Source organism: Glycine soja, chromosome 12 (assembly GCF_004193775.1).
Source record: "Glycine soja cultivar W05 chromosome 12, ASM419377v2, whole genome shotgun sequence".
Classification (NCBI taxonomy): Eukaryota; Viridiplantae; Streptophyta; class Magnoliopsida; order Fabales; family Fabaceae; genus Glycine; species Glycine soja.
In genome coordinates, this window is record NC_041013.1 from 7,662,727 (window position 1) to 7,684,409 (window position 21,683).

Sequence of the window (21,683 nt, forward strand, 5' to 3'; positions counted from 1 at the left end):
TAACAAAAGTTAACGGGAACTCTAACGAAAAATTTAAAAATGGAGTAAATTAAATGATATATATTTGAATCTCTCAAGGGAAAAAGTGTACGTTTTAATCTAAAATTTAGTGCATAATTTGAAAAACTAAAATAATTGATGTTCATAATTTCAGAAATATTATTTTAATGCATCAATAATTACTTTTTTCCTAATCCTAAAAATTCTCTCAATATATTTATGGAAAAATTAGTATTTTGGTTATTTAACTTAGGTGACATATTGTTTTCTATTTTCTTCTTCAAAGAAAATAGAAAATAAAAGTGAAAATACGTTCATTTCAAATTTAGAAAACATTTTATTTAAAAATTTTCAAAAATAAGTCCAAAATTAAAAATAACACATCAACATTTGCAATTTTTTTTTGAAGAATTAAAAACACGATGACATTAAAGTAATTTCTTCTCAATACATGTTTTATAAATCTTAAAAATAATAATATTTTCAGAAAATAAAAATAAAAAATAAAAACAGAAAATAAACACTCAAAAAATTGTGTGTGGCCTTATTTTTTCTATTTATTCTTCTAACCTTTTTTTTTGTTTCCTTTGGTTATCTATATTTCTGTTTTATTTTCAATTTAGTCTAGTTATCAATTATGACAATTTTTAGTGTAAAAAAACGTCTACTATGGTTGTTTCTTTCCATCATAATAGATAGATTAATGGTCACAAATGATAAATTGTGCTAAATTAAAGCAAATAAAAAGATAGATGACTAAAATAAAATAAAAAACGTTAGACCATCATGGCCAAAAACATAAAAATAAAATACTAAAATACTAATTTTTCTTATAATCATATTTCCTAAAATAAAAACAATTTTTTTAGATATAAATGATAGTAAAAATTATAAAAAGGTTAGATTTTAAAAATTTGTAATTGATAAAATGTTAAAAAAATAAGATTTAAATATATTTTTACATTGTAATTTAATGTTTTTTTTATTTTTTATCCTTACAGAATTATTCTTTTATTTTTATTATTTCCAAATTATGTTTGTTTTTTTGTCCTTATAACGTTTTAAATAACATTATAAAGAAAAAAAATAAAATAAATATAATTTATAAGGACTAAAAATAAAAATTATAATTTTATAAGGATAAAAAATAAAAAAAATACAAAAATTAAAAAAATATTTAAGTCAAAATATAAAATTAAAATTTATTATAGGTATAAAGAAATTTGTTAAATTTCACTCATTTTTTTAAATGAGAATTCCAACAAGTTACACTTTAACTATATTTAAAAAAAAATGGGATTATAACTTGTTAAGATAATGAGTGTGTACATAAAAAAAATCCCATTTATTAAAAATATGTTAATAAGCTACACTTCAATTATATTTAAAAGAATCAAATCATAGTTTGCTAAGATACCTTTTAAAACCAGATAAAAAAAAAGATACTTTAACAAAAAGAAAATATACATCAATAAATCCCGTTTATAAATATTAAGAACTTATTTAAATCCATGAAAAAAAATAAGGTGCACAGATTGGAGAAAGATGAGACGAGTGAAGTAATTGTGCTAGTATTGCTTGCTACGTGTCCTTCACTTCCAATGACCATAACTCTCTTGTTGGGCTTTTTTTGGAAAGCCCATTGCAATGAATGAACAATGAACAGAGAGAATAGTTTGGGCACTGAGTTCGTGACATCCTCAGCAGACAACCGTGTAGACGTGTAGTGTGGACAAAACAAGTAATTATAAACTGATATTTTGTCCTATCATTATCGTTTACTATCTTCTTTCCCATATAACACTTTTTTGTGTCTCAGATTTTCCACTTTGTTCTGCTTTCAATTTTGATCATCACACAACAAATTCTTTAGTGTTCGGTACAAGATTCGTGAGGGGCCAGCAATGACCACATCTCTTCTACTCCCATCTCCTTCTTGTGCTGCTATACTGAGCAAAGGGACTAATAGAATTTGCACTCGTGCTTCATTTCACTCACTTAAATCCCATGTGAAGAAGGGATTCAGAGTGAGAGCTCTTAAAGAAAAAACAGAGGAAATTGAAAGTCCTTCACAGCCATCTTCACCTGAGGAAGTTACAAAGAAGTATGGCCTTGAAGCTGGTCTTTGGCAGGTGCCCATTTCTTTTTTTCTCGTCTATGTTTGGCTTAACTAGAGAATAAGGTTGTTCAAAGATTCCGATTTTATAAATCAAAGGTTTCTTGCTTTTGGGGTGTTTCATTTTTGTGTGTAATTGTTGATAAGCTACCGCTACCTCGTTTTTCTTGGCTTGAATGCAAAGTGTGTATTGGTTCCCTGTTCCCACTCTGATAAATATGTTGCGAAAAAGAAGCACAATTTGGATTGACCTTAGTGAAAGTCAAAAGTATAATCGAAGGATATGCCAAGATATGATTTTGTTGCTGAAATTTTCCAATAAAGAAAGCAAAATGACTAGTTTTGCTTGTCAAATTGAATTCGAGTCGCTTCCTTGATGCAGATAATGTCGCGTTTACTACAATAGATGTGCCACTTGATCGAAGTTTTGTTTTTTAAGTCATAGCCTACTAAGCTTCTGCTTATGTGTTTATACCTGAATTGTAGATTTTCTTTCCATTCCTTACTTTGGCCTCGTTTTTTTTTCCTACTTTTGGGGAGCAAAACCAAATGATGGGTTGTGGGTGAAATTTTGTCTTTAAGGAATGTTAAGTAATGACTAATGAATCAATATTCAGTACCTCTTTTTTGTATCTAAAATGAAAATTATGGTCTTTTGCAGATTTTCAGCTCAAAAGAGGAAGGAAAGGATAATTCTCAACAGAAATCAAAGGGTGATCAAGCCAAGGAATTGCTAGCAAAATATGGTGGAGCATACTTAGCCACCTCCATTACTCTGTCATTAATCTCTTTCGCACTGTGTTATGCATTAATTAGCGCTGGAATTGATGTCCAAGCTTTACTGCAGAAGGTGCAACACTAAAACTAAACCTAATGTAGATTGCAATTTAATTTAAAACAAAGCAATTGCTTCGGGTTAATAAATTGCGTGTTTATCTTCAGGTTGGAATCTCAACTGATGCGACTGGCGAAAAAGTTGGTACCTTTGCTTTGGCATATGCTGCACATAAAGCTGCATCTCCAATTAGGTTTCCACCCACAGTAGCTCTTACCCCAATAGTAGCTGGTTGGATTGGAAAAAAAGTTGAGAAAGATAAGTAGCTTGTAGTGGTACCTTCAAATAACACTGTCCCCTTCTAATATGCTTCTCTATATAGTATTTTCAAATCAACATTTATTTTCCACACTTTTGGTCATGTACATCCTTATTATTACTTTACCATAATGAAAGTGATGTTTAATAATGAACAGTCTATTCGCCAAGTGTACGCCACAAACATTGCTATAATTCGCTTGCATGATTGCATCCTCCATTTTACCAGCATTGCAATAGGGCTCACTAGTAAGTCACTTAGATTGGAATATCGAGGCAGGAACAGAGACGCGAGAAGGTAATTAACTAGTCACAGATGAAATGTCATTTCACCAACTGTGTGCTTAATTGCAAGCTTATTGAAATGGACGAACAGTTACAGGTGATAACATTGCCTGGGAGCATTCCGAAGTGTTTTTTATTGCTTGGTAAACATAAGACATCGAGCTAAGTACACTAGAAAGCCAAAACTAGGGTTATGTAATATACAAAGATGGTTCAGCAAAGCAGCGAGATTTTTTTCTTGAACTAAGGTCGCTTAGGTTATGTAATATTTACTGTACAATGAGCCAGTTGATTGGCCACTCAGTTAGCTCCTAGATCGAACTTCTTGGAGAAACATGAGAAAGCATCTTCATGGAACCTTCAATCCAACCTCCAGGACTATGTAGAGAGGATACAAAAGGGAGATGGCTAGATGTCATAGGTTCTCAGAAGGAAGAGGAACACCACGTTCACTATTATATTCACAATGCATCCTTTGGAAGCTTCAACCTCCAGTAGGTTTAGATGCAGAAGACACTTCACCTACATTTGAAGGATGACTTGGCGTTGTAGTGTTCTCGTCAGTCATACAATAATCTTCTTGAAGTGGTTCCAGTTCATTCCATTCAACTCCAGCTGTAAATGTAACAAGGAAGTTTAAGAACATCAAGCCTAGATTCCTATTTTTTTTTTAAAAATTAAAAAAAAAATGACACTCCCAAACCCCTCCCTCCTTGTGTGTGTGAGATAGAGTGCATGATATATTTAAAGAATGAAATGGATGTCAAGGAGTTTAGAGAGAATACGTTCTGTTCTCCACATGTCAGTTATGCTAACATCAGCATCTGATAAAAGCCAGTAATCAGCTTCACTCTGGGAAGAGAAAGAAATGTTTCACATAAGCTCCAACACTGGCACTTTTAGTTCGTTGATCAGAAACTATACTGATTTATGCTTACAAGTTACAACAACAAAAAAATGCAAAAATTTATATTGATCTGTGGTACAAATTTGAAAGATAACCCCCTACAGCTTGAGACTTTGTTGGCATAGTCCATAAGATACACTCTTCCCTCACAATTTATAATAGATGAATTATCGCATTAGAATCATAATACATAAAACAAATGTCTCACAGACTGAGATGATACTTACAGCAACATCTGAAGGAACAATCTTCATGATCCCACTCACGAAATCCTGGGAGGGAGTAAAATCTGAACTAGGTCCAGGAGCTGCTTGTCCCTGCACTTCTATGTGCTTCCCTCTATCCTCTGGGACCACTGTTGATTGTTGTTTGGTAACATCTGGACTTGATGGAAGTTTGGGTGCAACATCAGCACCATTAATCTCTTCAAACTTTTCTTCAAATTGACTAAAATGGCAGAGAGAGAAAAGGAGAGGTCAGGAATCCTGAATTTATGACATGCTGCAATTGTGAAGCCATTGCAATTATAAACCCTTGAGGTAAATGATTTTAGAACCATAAAAAAATACCTAACAAGGTAAAGATCTATTGGGCCCATTGTGCTTCTGAGGACTATCCTGTATCTCCTCTGCAGATAATCAACGGCCTAATAGAAAAAGGGGGGATTTTCATTTACATAGATGCACATGATATTTACTATTTAACTTCTACTTAACTTTTCATGCCCTCTCAAATTACCTCGTCGGGATCAGGGACCTCCAAAGTGGTTCCATGAGGAGCTTTAATGGCTATCAAGGTTTCATTCTGGCAGGGTAAAGACAATGGGTTCAGTAAACATCCCAAAAAAAAAATATAGTGATGCAAAGAACATAGACGAAGAAACTCACCTGGAAGCAGGGCAAATTCTTTATATCTTCCTCAGTAACAAAAAGCAACCTATGAAGGTGGAGATAGATTAAAGAAAAACACATCAAATATAGTTATGCAAAAAAAAAAAGACGCCAAATAACACAAAGATGGAGAAAGGCAAAATAAATGTTACTTGTCATTATTTTCATCTTCACTAAGATCCCGCAGTCTTTCTTGCATCTCCCTGCAATAATTAAAAAACTTAAGTAGTTTAGATAAAAATAAAAAAAGATGAAATAATTCAATAAAGATGAATAACCTAAGGCATGGCAACCAAACCTTATTTGTTCGTCTAACTGGCGCTCCTTCATCGTTAAATTTTCAACTTCTGCCTGTAGATGAGAAACAAAAAGAAATCAAATGCCAACGAAATTTCAGGAATTAATATTATCATGGAAGTATAATATATAAGATAAATTATATAAACATAAATTCAATCCCAATACCCATTGCAAAGCAAATTACTGAAATTCAAGTCAGAAGGTCTGTAGTTTATTTCAATCAATAAAATGCTTTACAAGCTGTCTCACATAAAAATGATTTGACAACAAGCCTCAGCATGAAAATAGGAAGTTTCTAGACAGGAAATCATAAATTGAATATAACATCAGGCTTCATATCTTCCAAAGAAACCATTTCCATGTTAATTCCAACCAGAAAACCGAATCATTCCTAACCTGTAAACTAGCAAAACTATCATCAGCCTCACCCGGTCTTGAAACATCTAGTCCCCTGACCAATCATCAAAGGAGTCAGTAAAAGAGTTTCAAACTATCAATACCTCGGAAAACAAATATGACAAGGACAGATGTATAGAAATTCCTACTTCCATTGAATTCGATTTTTAAGTTTCTTTTCTATAAGGCCAATCCCTTCAAGAACATTTGTTATATCATATATCCTCCTCTTTTGCACCTGCGGATACCGAAAAGAAAATAATAAAACTTTACAGCATGGAATCATTTGAGCAGATGAAATTATATTAACCTCTAATGTGTCAGCAGCTTTATTCAGATCAAGGATACCATCCTCAGCTTGTTTGATCAAATTGATGAACTTCTTTGTCAACAGCCCTATTTTTTTATGAAAATGATAAGTACAATAATTAAAAAACATATAGAAGCTTCATTTTGTCAGTAAAACTAAAACATAAAACAAAAGGCAAATTACACTTTATCCACCATTAGTTTCACCATTTTCAGATAAACCCACCTGACTATTTTGTACCTGAACCCTCCTCAACTTTAGTTTAACTTGAAATCATTAGCTACAGTTAACTTCAATGGCAATTTAACATTTGCTCAACCTATACGTCTAGGGAATGATTGGTTGGTTTGATTAAAAAACCTGAGCCAAACTGTAATTAAAACTAACTTTTTCATTTGGTTAACCAGTTCATCAACATAACCATTGATGCTGCGCAGATGCATGTTGACGGGTGTGCAGGGTATCAATTGTGCTACCTTTCTACACAAAAAACGGATAGTGGTGACTGTTCGGACCTGTGCATCCACCATTGGCAGTGAAAAACATAATAAAAGAGTGGGCTGGCAGCACTGGATCTGCCTCAGACATCAGATCCTTGACACTAACAGCACCAGTTCTTCTTTAGATTAGCCACAAGTTGAACAATTTAGGATGCCCTTCAATACGGAGGATAGAAGTGACAGATGGTAGTAGAGCAGGTTGTATCTCCGTGGTAGTGGCAGAGGAATAATGTGCTTTAGGAGGTTTCGGCAAAGTAGAGTATTAGAAATTTGATTTGCTAGTTAAATACAGTTAACGGAATCGAACTTGAGAGTGGTTGTACAAACTGCTTTTAAGATAGAAACCAGTTTAGTAGTTACTAGAATGCTATTACAATTTGGTTAGTCTTGGTCTGGTTCGGTTAAGTCTGCAATTCAGTTTGGTGTTTAGTGGTTCTATGCCCACCCTTATGCACCTCCAAAAGTTAGTTTTTTTTGGAGGATAATGAATTAACAATAACTTTAGAGGGGTAGGTTGTGAAAATATTATACCACGACAAGATAGTGTGTAACATAAACAACCCATATAAATGTTATTTGAAAAGTTAATATTTTCAACTTAAACCAAAGTTTTCTACTCGTATATATATAAACTACAAGTTAAGAGGGGTTAGCATGCACAAAAAGGTTGGGGCTGTTAATTGAAAAGGGATGAAACCAGAAGGGGTCAAAGTGTAATTTACACCATAAAGAATTGAATAACAATAAAACCCTGGTGATTGACAATGAACTATCAAAAGTTATAATACCTAAAGAGCTGTCATAACGACATGGACCAGCAGGAGTGAGATTACTTCCTGCAGGAGAACCTGCCAAGTTTACAGAAAAAATAAGTATCTGAATATTTTGCACACTAAAATTGACAGGTAAAGAAATGATTGAGTATGTTAGTTGACAGCCAACCAAAATATTATTTTACCAGAAATTTCTTCAGATATTTACAAAAAATAAAAATATATAAACTTATTATACAAAGTTTGGAAGATGATATTAACCAATGTTTGAGCCTGGGGTCTGAGTTCCAACTCTGTTGCCTTTTGTCAGCCTAGAGGATTTGCCTCCCTTTCCCTTCTTTCCTGATACAGGTGTCTGAAAAGGACTATTAGCTGCTTCAGTGAATCCAGCAGTCATCCTATCACCAGAATCAGCTTCAAAATCAGCCACTTCACTCTTCCGCTTCAGTAGCTGAAATGTGAAAATATAATCATTGCTATCCATAGAAATGATAATAAACAAAAGAAATTAGAATGGTAAGAAATACATTTTCACAAATAAATCACATACCATAATCATCTGACCATAATGTACAATCTATATTTAGGTCCAAAGCATTGCAAGAAGATAATTGTAAAGCATTATTTACTCTGTAAAGATACCAATATAGTTTTTAAAAGAGAAAGTATAAAAAAGGAAGTATATCACTGTATTTATAACAATTGGCAGGTCAATCCATCACAAGACTATGCATAATTAATTTTTTCACAGGATCACTTATTGTGAAACCCTCGGAAGCCCCAAACACAAAAGGGTAGGCATGACACATGCAGAAATATGGTCAACTGCTTTCATCTGACAGTATGAAAGGCACCCCAAAGAAATGCATCATGGCCAAATTCAGAATTCCTAACCGATGAACATATGGATGGAGCAACTCATTAGTGGTCAAATACCCAATAACATTTGCAGGTCTCTGCTTTAATCTTAGGTTGAGTAAAATGATTCAACTCAAAAATAACCAGGCCAAAAGAAAAAATGTGCATATAAACTCAATGGGGCCTTCCATAAGCACTTCAAAGCAGCTAATACAACCCTCCCACTTGCTCCTTTCCTCCTGAAACTGACCAATTTACAATCACAACATGAACTCAACTTCTGGATAACCAACAAGCACATCCTCTCAAGTTCCTCATTGCTCTAGTACCAAACCCAAAAAAGTTCATATTACTAAAGAGACTAAGCAGAAGAAACAATTAATTTCATTCCCTACACACACACGCATATATATGTATATATATATATATATATATATATATATACAATCTCCAGTACCAGTTATTAAACCCCAAGTTACAATTTAGCTCCAATAAACTAATTTATCAACTAATTCAAACAAATTAACAACTCAGCAACTAATTAAACCCTTCAATTGAGTAGATCTCTAGTTCTCCACAACCTACTCGAGCAACGAACACTAAACCACAAAACCCACTCCAACAACTCAACAGCGACCAAAAAAACACAAAAAAACAAAAACAAAAAGACCGAAAATTTTCAGAGAATAAAAACGAAACTAACGGGAGTCTTGACGACGATGGCTTCGGCGGCGTCATGGCGGTGATAGTCTCCGGCGGCGACGAAGGGAGGCTTCATGGAGGAGAAGGGGAGTTGGCGTTTCATGGAGTGCATGATCTGGTCCGGCGGGTTAGCGGCGGGGGGAGCGCGCGAGGCCGACATCCCCGGGCGGCGATCGGCGGCGGAGGGGTTAGGGGGCAGGAATTAGGGGGAATCGGAAGAGGGAATGAGAGAGATCTGAGCGTTTGGCGAGTGAGAAAATGAAAAAAGCGGGAGAGAAAGAGAGCAGAAAACGAGAGAGAGCAGAGAAGAGGCAGAAGAAGGAGGGAATTTGGTTCGGATATAGATGTGGAGGGAAGCACTTACAATAATTCCCAAATAAATAAATTTATATACTCTCACAACAAGAAAAGAAAAAATGGACCATTTGTCTGTTACAACTCACAACACAAGTGCAAGACACTACATGCACGAGTTTTCATTTTAATAAATAAATATAGATATATTATTAAATTAAAGTTAGCATATATATCAATGCAAAATAAACTAATAATAAAAATTATTATAATATAGTTATATTTTTAACACGATAAAAATCTAAAGATACAAAACATGATATATATATATATATAGAAATCCTCATATGGTTGTCTTTAGTCCGATGAATCAAATATAATTTTTTTATTAAATAAATCATCTTCACTTGTGAATATAAAATAATTTTATATTACTTGTCAATTCTATGAGTTTATATTTTCACGAGTTTAAAGTAAAAGAAAAGAAAAAGAATAAATAAAAAATAAAAAATATATTATTAATTACAATAATCAGTTTTGATAAATGGAAAGTTGAAAAAAGAATATAGATTAAATTAAAAAATCATTTACATTATGGAAAAATGAAATTATGAAATGGAGTTAAAAGAAATAAAATGAGTAAAAAAATAGATACTGGAATGGATATTGTCATTATTATTGTGCCTGCCTGATTGCATTTCTTTCAGTGAAATGAAATAGAATCAGAAAAAATAATCTGTAACATTTTTTATCGGCAAATTAAGTTGTAACATAATCTTATTTTAAAAATAAATTAAAATTAAAAATTATATATTTTTATTGTATAAGAACAAAGGAGAGAGAATGTGTCCCGTTATATATAGTTTAAAAGATAAAATGAGTCAGAAATGTGTACAGTACAAATGGATATTATTTTTTACCTATTATTATCATTTATGAGTGTTATTTTTTCGGAGTTAAATTTTTATGTAAAGTTAATGTAAAATTTACATAGTTAATTAATTAAAATTTACTCTAGAAATAAATATTTACAAAAAAAAATCAATAATCTTAATATAGATAACATTCTATGACTAAAAGGAGCATAAAAAACATTAACACTATGAGCCTATTTTAAATAAATTGTATTTTTTTTGTCTTGATTTTCTGAATTAGAAAAAAAAAAAAAAAGGCTTTTCCTTAAACCGCTTCTAGCCGGTTAGGGTTCGGCGCGAATCACATGTGCAATACTCCTTCAAACTTCGCTTCCACTTCCCAACGTAACCACCACTTACTCTAATTGAACTAGATTAATTCTTTATTAAGGAGGCAATTTTAAATACGAAGCTTGTGTTAGATGACGAATAATTTAAGTGATGATTAAGTGATAGACTTAATTGAATTGTTGTGTTGACTTTTTCAATTAAGTAAAGAATGATTAAGGATTGCATTCTATCTAATCTTATTTCATATAGTGGACACATTGTGAGAATTAGTTTTTTTTTATATTAGATGAGAATTAGTTCTTTAAACTTAAAGATCACTATTACTATGCAGAAGAGGCTTATTTCAAGGAAGTTAATTTATGTATGATTATTTGTTTTATTCTATTAATTAAAAAGAAAATAAAGACGGTTAAAATTGGCAATTGCACGCCTTGTATTAATTTACAGTTTGGTTTACGTTGGCACAAATCATTAAGAAATGGTCCTTTTTATTAAAGAAGAAATGGTCTTATCTTCCATTAAATTAGTGATAAATCCCATTTTCTTTCCTAAACTTGTTTAATTGTTCTGGCCACGCAAGCCTTGACCACTACCAATGCAGTGATGCTTACCATTTTAATTAGTTCTGTTAATCCTCTTGGACTGGGCTTTTCCTCTTATCATTCATTTGATTCACACCAATGGCCAAAACTACTACACTTTCTTTTTTATAAGTACTCCCTTCCTTCTCAAAATAATTATCGGATTGTATTGTATTAAATTAAGAAAAAGTAATAAATATATATAAAAAATAATTTTATAAAATTTACTTTACATCACTATTAATTCATTTTTAGATTTTGATTTTATAATTCATCATTAAGAGATATAAATAGAAAAAATTGTTATATTGAAAAATTAAAATAACAATTATTTTGGAAAAAAAATATTTTTTATACGACAATTATAATGATATAGAAGGAGTAATTGAATTTTTAATTTTGGCTAGTTCTTTTTAAATTTTCTTGATTTTAGCCATTGTGGTTTTGGATTCTATGCAATAAAATTGAATATATAATATGATAATTTTCTGTAAATTCATAAATGCACATGTATATTAGTGTGCTAGTTATTTTTTCCAATTCTCACAAGCGAATGAATGAATTTATGTCATTGATTTATGACATTATTTTTTAATTACAAAAATTGAAAAACAATTAAGGATATTTTAATAAAAATAATAATTTATACAAGAGATGATTAAAAAGAATGTTATTAAAAGGGCAAACAAATTTTTTTAAAAATGTTATTATAAATAAAGATGGAAATAATACTACTAAATAGCAGCGTAGTACAAGCCCTGGTCCAACTATTTGTTTTTTGGAAAAAGTTGCAATACCCAACTTTTCTTTCCCATAACAAAAAGATAAATCAAAATAGCAAATCCACCTAATAATGTAATATTGAGAAATAGTCAAGATGCTAGCGTGGCTTAGGACAAAATGAAGAAAGCATAATTACACCCATAAACAACATGAAGTAGGCATAAAAGCAGCACAAGTTGACCTTATCACCATGCACAGGCTTACTGATGTTAAAAGAGCTCATGAACATGACATACAAAAATTAGTACATATCCTATTATGTTGTACCATGAAATAGTCATCTGCAACTATACTATACCAAACCCAAAACTAATACACAATGCTATTAGGTAAAAAATCAACATCTCTCATTTCCTTTCCTCTATTTCATTTAGCAAAAACCAAAGTATACCAATATACCGTTAACCATTAAATATTTTCCAAACCAAAAAGAATATTCTTCAGCCACTACAACATCAAGCTCCATTTAGTAGATAACATTTTACCAACGATCTTGATCTTTCACTTGATAAGCTTTTCCACCACTCCATTGAGGCCGCAATGAACTGTTACTAGATGCACCCCTACCTTGTCCTCGACCAAAATTAGGCACAGTCACATATTGTGACCCTTGATGATTAGGAGCAGTTTTGGACTGATTCATGTAACCATTATTATACTGTGAGCCTTGATGATAAGGAGCATTTCTTGGCTGATTAATGTAACCATTATTAGATGGTGAGCCTTGATGATAAGGAGCATTTCTTGACTGATTCGTGTGACCCTTGTTATGTGGTCGAAACAGAGAACTGCCACCACCAGGCCTCAGAAAATGATTATTAGACTCTGATATTCTGAGTTGTCTAAAGTTGTCCACAAAGTGCTGTGGTTTTGTGTTGTTTGGCACACTCTCACTTGCCATTGCATCAATTCTTTTCCCTCTACCCGAACCCCATCCGACACCAGCACCTTGGAAAGTGAATAAAGGTGTGTTTGATGAAAAGATTCTTGTACGTTGGCTAATTGCATTTGAGGCAAACCTTGAAGTATTGCTTGTGTTTTCACTCCTCCAATTGTCTTGATTTTGCACCCTGAATTATCAAGTTGGTCAATTAAATGCATGTTTGGAAACCATTGAGAAGTAAGAAATCATGTCACGGACTAGGAAGTTATAACTATTAGCTTTTCAGTGATAGTGAAACATGAAAAAACACATTTGGGAAGTAGAACCAAACATGCTATAAGGTTTTATAGGAAACTGAAAGAAGCTTCCAACAACATCCCCTAAATTAAAAGGAAGGATTAGGAAGAGTACCTCTCAAAACGACTATAATATTTCTGACATTCATGCCAGAGTTCTGTTTCCATAATGTCACTTTCAAAGATTGTCTACAAAAATTTTGGAATGATTTTCAGGAACGAACTATGTTACATAAAGTTATTATATAGTGTTCTTGATCATAAAGTTGTTTAAAGAAGCAATTGAGTTTTTTTACCTTCTCTGGAAGCTTCACATCCGATAGTAAACCAGGAATATGATTACTACCAGCAGGAAGCTCGTAATAGACACATCTGAAACATTAACCCCAATATCAAAATTATAGGAAGTTGTTTGAAGCTGAATGCTAATAATGAAAATCAAAGGTATATTTCTATTTTCTAATAGCATACAAGACACTATCTTTTTTTTTGTTGTCACAAATGTCCAAGCAAGGCTTCTCAACGAACTCGTCACAAAGACTTAGGATACCCCCAATGCCGTCACTGCTAAAAAGTATAAGAACACAAAACAAAGGAAAGATTGAACTGTGTTATTTCCAACACAAAAGTACAAGCAAGGCTGCCATCAAAATTTATTATTCAAAAATACTAACAACAAATTTTCTAACACATTCTTTTAAAATTTATCATTGAAATGGATGAAATTTATTGAAAATGATAATTCTGTAAGTCCCACTTTTTAACCACCAATGATTTTATAATTTTCAATAAATTTTAAACTAATAATAAAGAATCTTAATGAAAAACATGTTAGAGAGTGTATTGTTAACCACAACAATCAATCACTATACACCAACCTCATTCTTGTTTCTAATTTGCAAGGCAGGTTTGTGTCTAGAGAAAGAGAGCCAAATTTCTCTGCTAATTTGCTAGCGCTTCTAACAAACAAGCTATCAGCTTTGACTGAATTTCTTATGGCCTCATTTTCCTGTAAAACGCAATAGGAGATTTAGAGGACATTAAGAAAGCATTGCCAATTTAGTATTAAAAACATTTGTGTGTTTTGCCGTGGTACAATGCTAGTAATTCATACAGATAATTCATTTTTGAGTTCTCTGGTTTCAGCCACAAGCCGTTTATCATCAATCCATGAAAGTATGCAGATTCCCTAGATGAAAGACACACAGCATTTGTTACCATCAATATATAGTATTTTGCATGAACAAAAAAAAATTACTACAAGGGTGTAGAGTGAGATAACCTGCCACATGAAGCGCTTTCCTTCCGTGTCAACTTCAAAATCTACAAAACAAAAATAGAATAAGAACTAGAAAAGAAACAGAGAACAAAAAATGGAATAAAAGACTTCAAACAAGATAAGCCAGCTTACCTTGAGGATAAAAGTCAAATATTCTAGACTGCTCATCTAGCATCAATTGCGAATAGGCTTTTGGAAGTGCATGAGAACTACACAGGAGTAAAATCAGTTAATTTTATCACGGTAAAAGAAATCTAAATTAAATTCAAAATTTATGGTATAGAATGAGTTTGGCATTTAAAAAGAGGAGAACATAAGAAAGTTACCTTGCCGGGGGGAGAACACTTAAAAGTTGATCAAGTGGTAAAAATGGGACACCTTTTTCAAATTTTACTCTCACCTGACCCATGCCCTTTAAGTCCGAAGCAAATGGACCATAGTGAAATGGATAAAACCTGTACATTGCAGTATTCATTTATCATTTTCGGATTTTCCATACTTATATAATGAAATACACATGAAATCAAGTTAGATATTAAACCATATTGGCTTACCATGTCCACGAAGCAACTGATGAAAAATAGTATTGGAGAACCCACACCAAACCTTCCGTGTACTTCTGGACCTACAATTAAATTGCAATCTAACACCACCACCATTGAAAGTTGACTAGCAAAAGATACTCTGCTAGTGCATGCCTAATGAGAAGGGAAAAAAACAAAACCAAACAAGACAGCAGCAGGCAAAGTAGTGTGAAGAAACATATACTATTTCTTTTCTTTTGCACTCAATGTCAGTAGGTCCCTCTACAGAAAACTTTGCTTTAAAATATCTTTCTTTGAAACCAGGTGTTCCCAATTTTATCTGAAATGAATGACAACAGCACTTACTAATCTTGTATCAAATTTAAAAATAAGCACGCCTCATATCCAATGATCAGAGGGAAAAGTCAAATTAAAAAAAAAAATCAACCAAGAATTATAAAAATCCTTTGGGACAAAAATATACGAGAGTTTAATCATCTTCATGTGGAGTTCTGGTGAAATCAATAATAAATCATCTTAGATGTGACTTTTAAAGTAATTATTATAAAAGTTAACTTTCTATACATAACAATATGTAATTAGATGATAATATAAAAAACTTATATACTGTTTTTTTTTTTTGGAAAGCAAAAAAGCTTATATACTGTGAGTATAGTATAATTAAATTCGTAGAATATACCTTGTCTATTAGGAAATCCCCGCTCTTAAACAAGTCACATTTCTCTCTAATACATCTCTTCAATTCATTTTTTAAATCCTTTGTGTTCTGCTCAATCTGATAATGAGGAACAGAAGATTATCAACAATTCAGCAACATTAAACACCATCAATACATGTTTGTGTAAAAACTCATCAATCAAAGGTGTCAACAAAAATAAATAAATGAAGACCAACTCCTGATTGACAAAACATCAACTTACTTCAGCATGTGTAGCTGAAACATTGTTGACCAAAACAGACAAAGTTTTTGAATCTGGTGCCTTCTTAATCAGAAGAGTACAATCAGAAGTATTTTCATCATCAAGATCGGAGTAACATGCTGCATTCACTTCTTCCCGCTTCTGGATGGAAATCAGGGAAACCAATGAATCCAATACTTTAAAATTTGAATGCATATGTACATTTTTCAAATATAATTCTACTTACAGCATCCTCATTATCTCTAATAAGCCTTCGCAGATATCTTTCTCGTGTTTCAGATCTTTTCTTAAAGATTTTCTCTTCATATGCACCAACAGCAAGTATAAATTTTTCAACTCTAGATAACTTCAAAAAAGCAGCATGTTCCTCCCCAATCTGCTTTCATATCATAGACACAAGCATTGCTCATAAAATAGATTTCAAACTAATGGAATATAGGAGAGGAAAAAGAAAAGAATATAAAAAAAAAAGGAAAAAGGAATTAGACAGTAACAGTGTTACCCTGCTCATGTCCACAAGATATCCTCCAAGTTTATTGAATTCTTTCTTGTAAACATTCATTAGCAAATCAATAGCCCCCTGACAAAATTGAGCCAAACAAATAACAAAAGCTTAACACGCATTTATATTTTATATTCACCATATCTAACAAAGAATTTCCTAATAACCTCGTGAATTTCCAAAGTTGGCATGTGGGGCAGAAAATCATTTCCAGCGAAAAAGCAAATGAAGATGAAATCATCAATTATCCTCTCAAACTCAATGCTGCAATTCTTAGGAGGATCTTCTATCTTCATGTCTGTCCCTAGATACTCCCTCAATAACCAAATGTGCAAAAACTGCAGACAGTTAAATTTATTACATTCATTATGATATCAACAGCAAAGTTATAGTTGTATAATGTAAATTATTATACCTTGAAAGGCTTAGCATCAATTTTTGGGTGCTGATGCTGAATAAGGATATCCTGTACATGACTAGAATGTGAGGAATTGATTGTATACAAAAGTAAAATAGTATATTTCAAATTGGTAGCAATTGTTACATGTGTTAAAAATTAAAATCACTTTATTACACGGTTCAGGATATTTGATTTTTCAAATTAAACTACACAAGATTATATCTATTAATATCTTGTCAAAATCACCTCTCTTAATATTGAAAAATGGGGCTCATGAGTTGCCATTGCCAGCATAATGAGATCAGCATCCTGCATTCCAAATTCAAAAGCTCATATTAATATTGAAACATCAGAAGAAACAAGCACCATGTAAAAACAACTTTGTTTGAACTATGATTTACTTACCGAGCCATATAAGCAGTGACTGGTGTTTGGATCATATCCCTCAAGACTACGCTGTTTTCTTATGTATGACATAATCTTATGTTCACCTTCTCCGGGAACATTAGCATCAGAGAGAATTACCTAAGTTCAAATTAACAAAGTAAAGAAAAATATTTAGCTTGATACAAAACAATAAAAATGATTTACAATATTAAGGATGGAGTGAGTGAAGCATTCTTAGTGCGAGATAGCACATCAGGCATTGTGGACTATGCAATATGCATGTCATACCATAATATCCTTCCATAATGGGTTAGAGGTTATCCTTGCAGAGATATAGCTTTTAAGGGCCTTAGAGAGTTCATGCATGAATTCAGTGCCAGGTGTTATGATATTTGAATCTGACACATCAGATTCTTGTTTAGGAAGAACTTGTTTCCCTTCCGTTTCGAATTGTTTCCTCAGCCTCTCTTCCTCAGCTTCCTACAAAATATACAAGAGGAAAATAAAATAAAAAAATTAAAGACCTTCTTATACTGTGGTAATGATGAGGGCAAACATTTTTAATAAATGAGAAAAGAAAGATTAAAGAAAAGGATGAATAACCCACTTGAATTTCATTGTCCTTTGCAGCTCGAAAGCGCCTTGATCGTTGTTGATTCATTTTGGCACGTGGTGCAACCCCGTCTATGCATGAGAAACACAGAGTTCTCTTTAGTTGAACTATTCATTAAAAGACAAGCAAAGATTCTGAAGCACTAACTAGTTCTGCATGGTTGGAGCAAGTTTTTCAAGCCAATCAATGTGTATTCACTTCATGCAACTACTACAAGTGGTGACACATACGAAGCACATACTACAAAGCACCCAAAACTTACGAAGCACATACTCTGACGAAGATTCCAGACAGACTCAGATACTCTAACATGATCAGTGTCTAAAATATAGGACATCAGAACATGGCACATAGGCATGTAAAGAGACTAATGAAATGAAACAAGATAAACATAACTGGTTGTCATATCTTTGGAGAGAAGCCCAATCAAATTCTCCTACCAATACAATGAGAGTGTTTTCTCTTTAAAATTAGCATTTGCACGCTTCAGCCGAGACTATTTAAAACTTTTTCTCTAAATTTATTTTTCTTTATGTTTATTGTATGTTATATTACATTGTTAACCCATGATATTCTAAAGTTGTATTGATACTTTTATTCTTTTATTTAATTTAAGGCTTTACGTCTTCTATTTTTTTTTTTTCTGACACTAACATGATCGGTTTCTAAAATATATAAGACATAAAGAACATTTTACATGACATGTAAAGAGACTAATGAAATAAGATAAACATAACAAAATAATATTTGCATATTCTTCTGTATTCACCTTTTTTTTTCTTATGATAATGAGCCTTAGATAAGAATACCAAAACACATTATTAAAAAAAACTTGATCACTTTACCAAAACCAAAAATGTCCATTCATCTTCTTAAAAACACTTTTTTTGTCAAGATAACATACCTCACAAAAAAGAGGAGAGAAACATTTTTTTAATATTTTAAGCTGAATTTTCTAACAATTAAAAAATAAAGATTTTCTTAATAACACTACTGCATTTCCATTCATAAGAAAGCATCGACCCAAGTGTCCGAATTGTATAAATGGGTCAACTTGATGCTTAAAACAGAGAGAGGTGTTAGTGCTTGATAAGCCCAAACCAATATTTGAGGCAAAATGCAATTGCTAAGGCAAGAAAATGAAAACAAGATCAAGTGGGGTTAATGATGAGTTGATAAATAAAAGTGTCAAGTCTCGTGTCTCACCAATAGCCATGTAAAGGAGCTTCCCAGGTCTAACAGTTTCAACAAGCCGATCAATGTAGTCAAACACATTCCTGAACACATCTTCAAATGTGGTAGGAAATGGAATCTGAATGAGATAACACACTTCACAAATAAATCACAGCTTAAGCCTAAAAGAAAAATAACAGAAGAATAAAAGGAAGCATGGAAAATAAGTGAGAAAGAAAGAGTGAGTAACCAACTTTGTCATGATCATCAGGGTGAAAACATGGGTGGATGATGGCATTCATGTCAAGATACAAGTTATCAAACTTCACTCCATTTGGGTCTTCTTGCATGGTGGGGTCCACCACGTCTTGCACCACCTTGGGATATTTGTTAACCAGCCATCTATAGAACGATGGCACACCCATAGCTACTACGATCTGGGTGAATTAATTTCTCAGTTTCTGATGATACAATTCGGCTTAACTAGAGATCATAGAGAGAAAGAATTTAGTTATGACTGGTATGTTTCAAATGGCTATGACATCCTTTTCTGACGAGTGATCAGTGTTACACACTACACTTTCTAAATATGTTAATTATTGCATTCATATGTTAGTGTGTTTGATTCAAAGGCAACGTTCGGTGCCTTGGTAAATTAGTATAAGAAAAGCAACAAAAAAGCAAAAGCAAAAGAAAAACAGATATTTTTTGTTGAACAAGAAGATTAATCGTATGTAACTATGTAGATAGTAACATACCTGAGTTGCTGCAGTGAGAGGGAAAGTAAGAAGCAGTGGCTTCTCTAAGAAGTTAAGTGAGAAAACGAAGAGACAGGTGGGGACGGGTTACAACTTAGAAGGTCTTTTCAAAACTCAGATTAAAAGTAATCATCAGTTGTGACCACCAATAGATATACTATCTTCGAGAAAACAAATAATTAAGGATCGCTTTGTTTTACAAGAAGTAAAAATACAGTTTTATCAGTGCTTTAAAAAAAATAGAAAATAAAAATAAAAAACGTTTTCTCAAAAAAAATTAAAATTAAAAGTAATATGTTTTTTCTTAAATTAAATTTAAGCTTAAGCCTAAATATATGTTTGGTCTAAGCTAAGTGTGCTTAGAATTTTAATCTCTCTAAAATTTAAAATTATTGTTTAAGTCCTTATGGTGAATTTTTGTTTTCTTTCCTACAAAATATTTTTCTTTGATTATTATTCCTAAAAAATTGAAATTATTATTTTTGGTCCATAGTTCATTTTAAGATAGATAAGTAACATTTATTTTAAAAATTTAGAAGAAAACAAACTGGAGGTATCATATGCTGATAACTATATTACCTATGATGGTCACATGACCTTTCATTAAAACATAAATAATTAATAAGTTTCATGTAATAGTGGGACCAAAAATAAAATTTTAACTTTTTTGAGGGATTAAAATAGAAGAAAATTTTAATAAAAACTAAAATTAAAACACACTAATTTTATAAGCACTAAGAATGTATTTAAACATTAAATTTATATAAAATTTATTAAGAATGGAACTAATATAAATTTTTGTTTCAAAACTAAAATGAACTTATTTACTGATAAAACAAAACATATATAGAAGTAGTACATTAAAATAATATGTTAACAAAATAATGTTATACAATATTTGCTTAATGATCTCACTGATATTTATTCAAAAAATTATTAAATAAAAATATAAATATGAAAGAGGGCCATGAACATATTATTTTTAATATGCTTTTTATTATTAGTTAAAATTTATTAAATATAATAAAATTATGAAAGTGACTCGTCAACAATGTATTAACAAAAAAAAAAAAAGAAATATGTTATAAATAAGCTGGATAGAAATTTAAAATAGTAAAAATGAAATTAGAGTAAAGAAAAATAAGTGCTAAATAACATAAAAATAGATATATTTAAAAGAAATAAGAAATAAATTAAAATATAGAGAGAGGAGAAGAAATAAAAATTAGAGAAAGAGTATTAATTTAGTAATTTCTCTACAATTGTTTGTAATTTTTTATTTTAATCAAGTGATTGAACATAATTTATAAGTATATTAAAATTAAAGTTAAATTAGTTATATAATATTTAAGTTTGATCCTTAAATTAAAAATCTTAAATCTTACTTATTATTTTATCAAATTGCAAATTACTCAATCTTTCTTTCTCTCGATGAATAGAAGATTAAGACTAAAAAATATTAGAAAAAAGAAATATTAACTAATCCAAAGTTAGATCGGAAATAAAAAAAATTTAACAAAAAATTATTTTCGCTAAAATTCAAACTTAACTAATATTCAAATAATTTAATTTTAACAAATTAATTACTTGTTTCATCTCCATTAAGAAAAAGAGAAAGCTCTCCTCATTATTTTAGAGAAATAAAAAGGTGTGAGTGTCTCTTCACCTACTTTTCCTCTCTATTAAACACAATTTGTTTTTTATTTCTCCTCTATTTTTCTCTATCTTCTCTTTTTTATTTCTTCCTTTTTTCGTAATTTCTAATCATTTTTTTATGAACTAATAATTTTCAATCCGTTAACATTTTCATTGCAACATTCCAGAATGAAAATTGTAAAATTAATCGGGAGGTGAACGATAGAAATCAAGTAAGCTGAAGAAGACGTGGAAGAAGTAAAAAGAAAAAAGAAAAAAGAAAAAGAAAAGAGAAGTAA

At 31.6% G+C, this 21,683-nt stretch overlaps 3 protein-coding genes across 6 annotated transcripts; 1 reads left to right on the forward strand and 2 right to left on the reverse strand.

Moving 5' to 3' along the window:
- Positions 1 to 1,781: 1,781 nt before the first annotated feature.
- LOC114379849 lies at positions 1,782 to 3,371 on the forward strand. Its single transcript, XM_028338631.1, has 3 exons — positions 1,782 to 2,132; positions 2,778 to 2,966; positions 3,059 to 3,371. The coding sequence occupies exons 1-3, from the start codon at positions 1,905 to 1,907 to the stop codon at positions 3,215 to 3,217; spliced, it is 576 nt and encodes a 191-aa protein (XP_028194432.1). The 5' UTR covers positions 1,782 to 1,904; the 3' UTR covers positions 3,218 to 3,371.
- Positions 3,372 to 3,508: 137 nt separating this feature from the next.
- Positions 3,509 to 9,503, reverse strand: LOC114379847 (transcription factor E2FB-like). 2 transcript variants are annotated; one of them, XM_028338629.1, is made up of 14 exons: positions 9,132 to 9,502; positions 7,832 to 8,021; positions 7,586 to 7,645; positions 6,298 to 6,383; positions 6,137 to 6,225; positions 5,988 to 6,042; positions 5,590 to 5,642; positions 5,444 to 5,494; positions 5,289 to 5,337; positions 5,140 to 5,205; positions 4,971 to 5,047; positions 4,629 to 4,848; positions 4,280 to 4,346; positions 3,509 to 4,109 (listed from the first exon to the last, which is right to left on the reverse strand). In XM_028338629.1, the coding sequence occupies exons 1-14, from the start codon at positions 9,288 to 9,290 to the stop codon at positions 3,979 to 3,981; spliced, it is 1,353 nt and encodes a 450-aa protein (XP_028194430.1). In that variant the 5' UTR covers positions 9,291 to 9,502; the 3' UTR covers positions 3,509 to 3,978. The 2 variants fall into 2 exon arrangements, with proteins under 2 accessions (XP_028194430.1, XP_028194431.1); XM_028338630.1 differs by lacking the exon at positions 4,280 to 4,346 and having other exon boundaries at positions 9,132 to 9,503.
- Positions 9,504 to 12,148: 2,645 nt separating this feature from the next.
- On the reverse strand, positions 12,149 to 19,951 carry LOC114379404 (5'-3' exoribonuclease 3-like). Of its 3 annotated transcripts, none has more exons than XM_028338052.1 (23): positions 19,246 to 19,951; positions 19,025 to 19,130; positions 17,813 to 17,889; positions 17,494 to 17,685; positions 17,224 to 17,343; positions 17,065 to 17,127; positions 16,834 to 16,884; positions 16,586 to 16,756; positions 16,419 to 16,496; positions 16,143 to 16,292; positions 15,917 to 16,057; positions 15,676 to 15,771; positions 15,220 to 15,315; positions 15,006 to 15,076; positions 14,778 to 14,906; positions 14,584 to 14,660; positions 14,455 to 14,495; positions 14,287 to 14,361; positions 14,051 to 14,181; positions 13,644 to 13,736; positions 13,469 to 13,544; positions 13,288 to 13,361; positions 12,149 to 13,063 (listed from the first exon to the last, which is right to left on the reverse strand). In XM_028338052.1, exons 1-23 carry the CDS (start codon positions 19,414 to 19,416, stop codon positions 12,475 to 12,477), a joined length of 2,868 nt encoding a protein of 955 aa, XP_028193853.1. In that variant the 5' UTR covers positions 19,417 to 19,951; the 3' UTR covers positions 12,149 to 12,474. The 3 variants fall into 3 exon arrangements, with proteins under 3 accessions (XP_028193853.1, XP_028193852.1, XP_028193854.1); XM_028338051.1 differs by having other exon boundaries at positions 13,644 to 13,739; positions 19,246 to 19,950; XM_028338053.1 differs by lacking the exon at positions 15,220 to 15,315 and having other exon boundaries at positions 13,644 to 13,739; positions 19,246 to 19,950.
- Between the last annotated feature and the right edge of the window lie 1,732 nt (positions 19,952 to 21,683).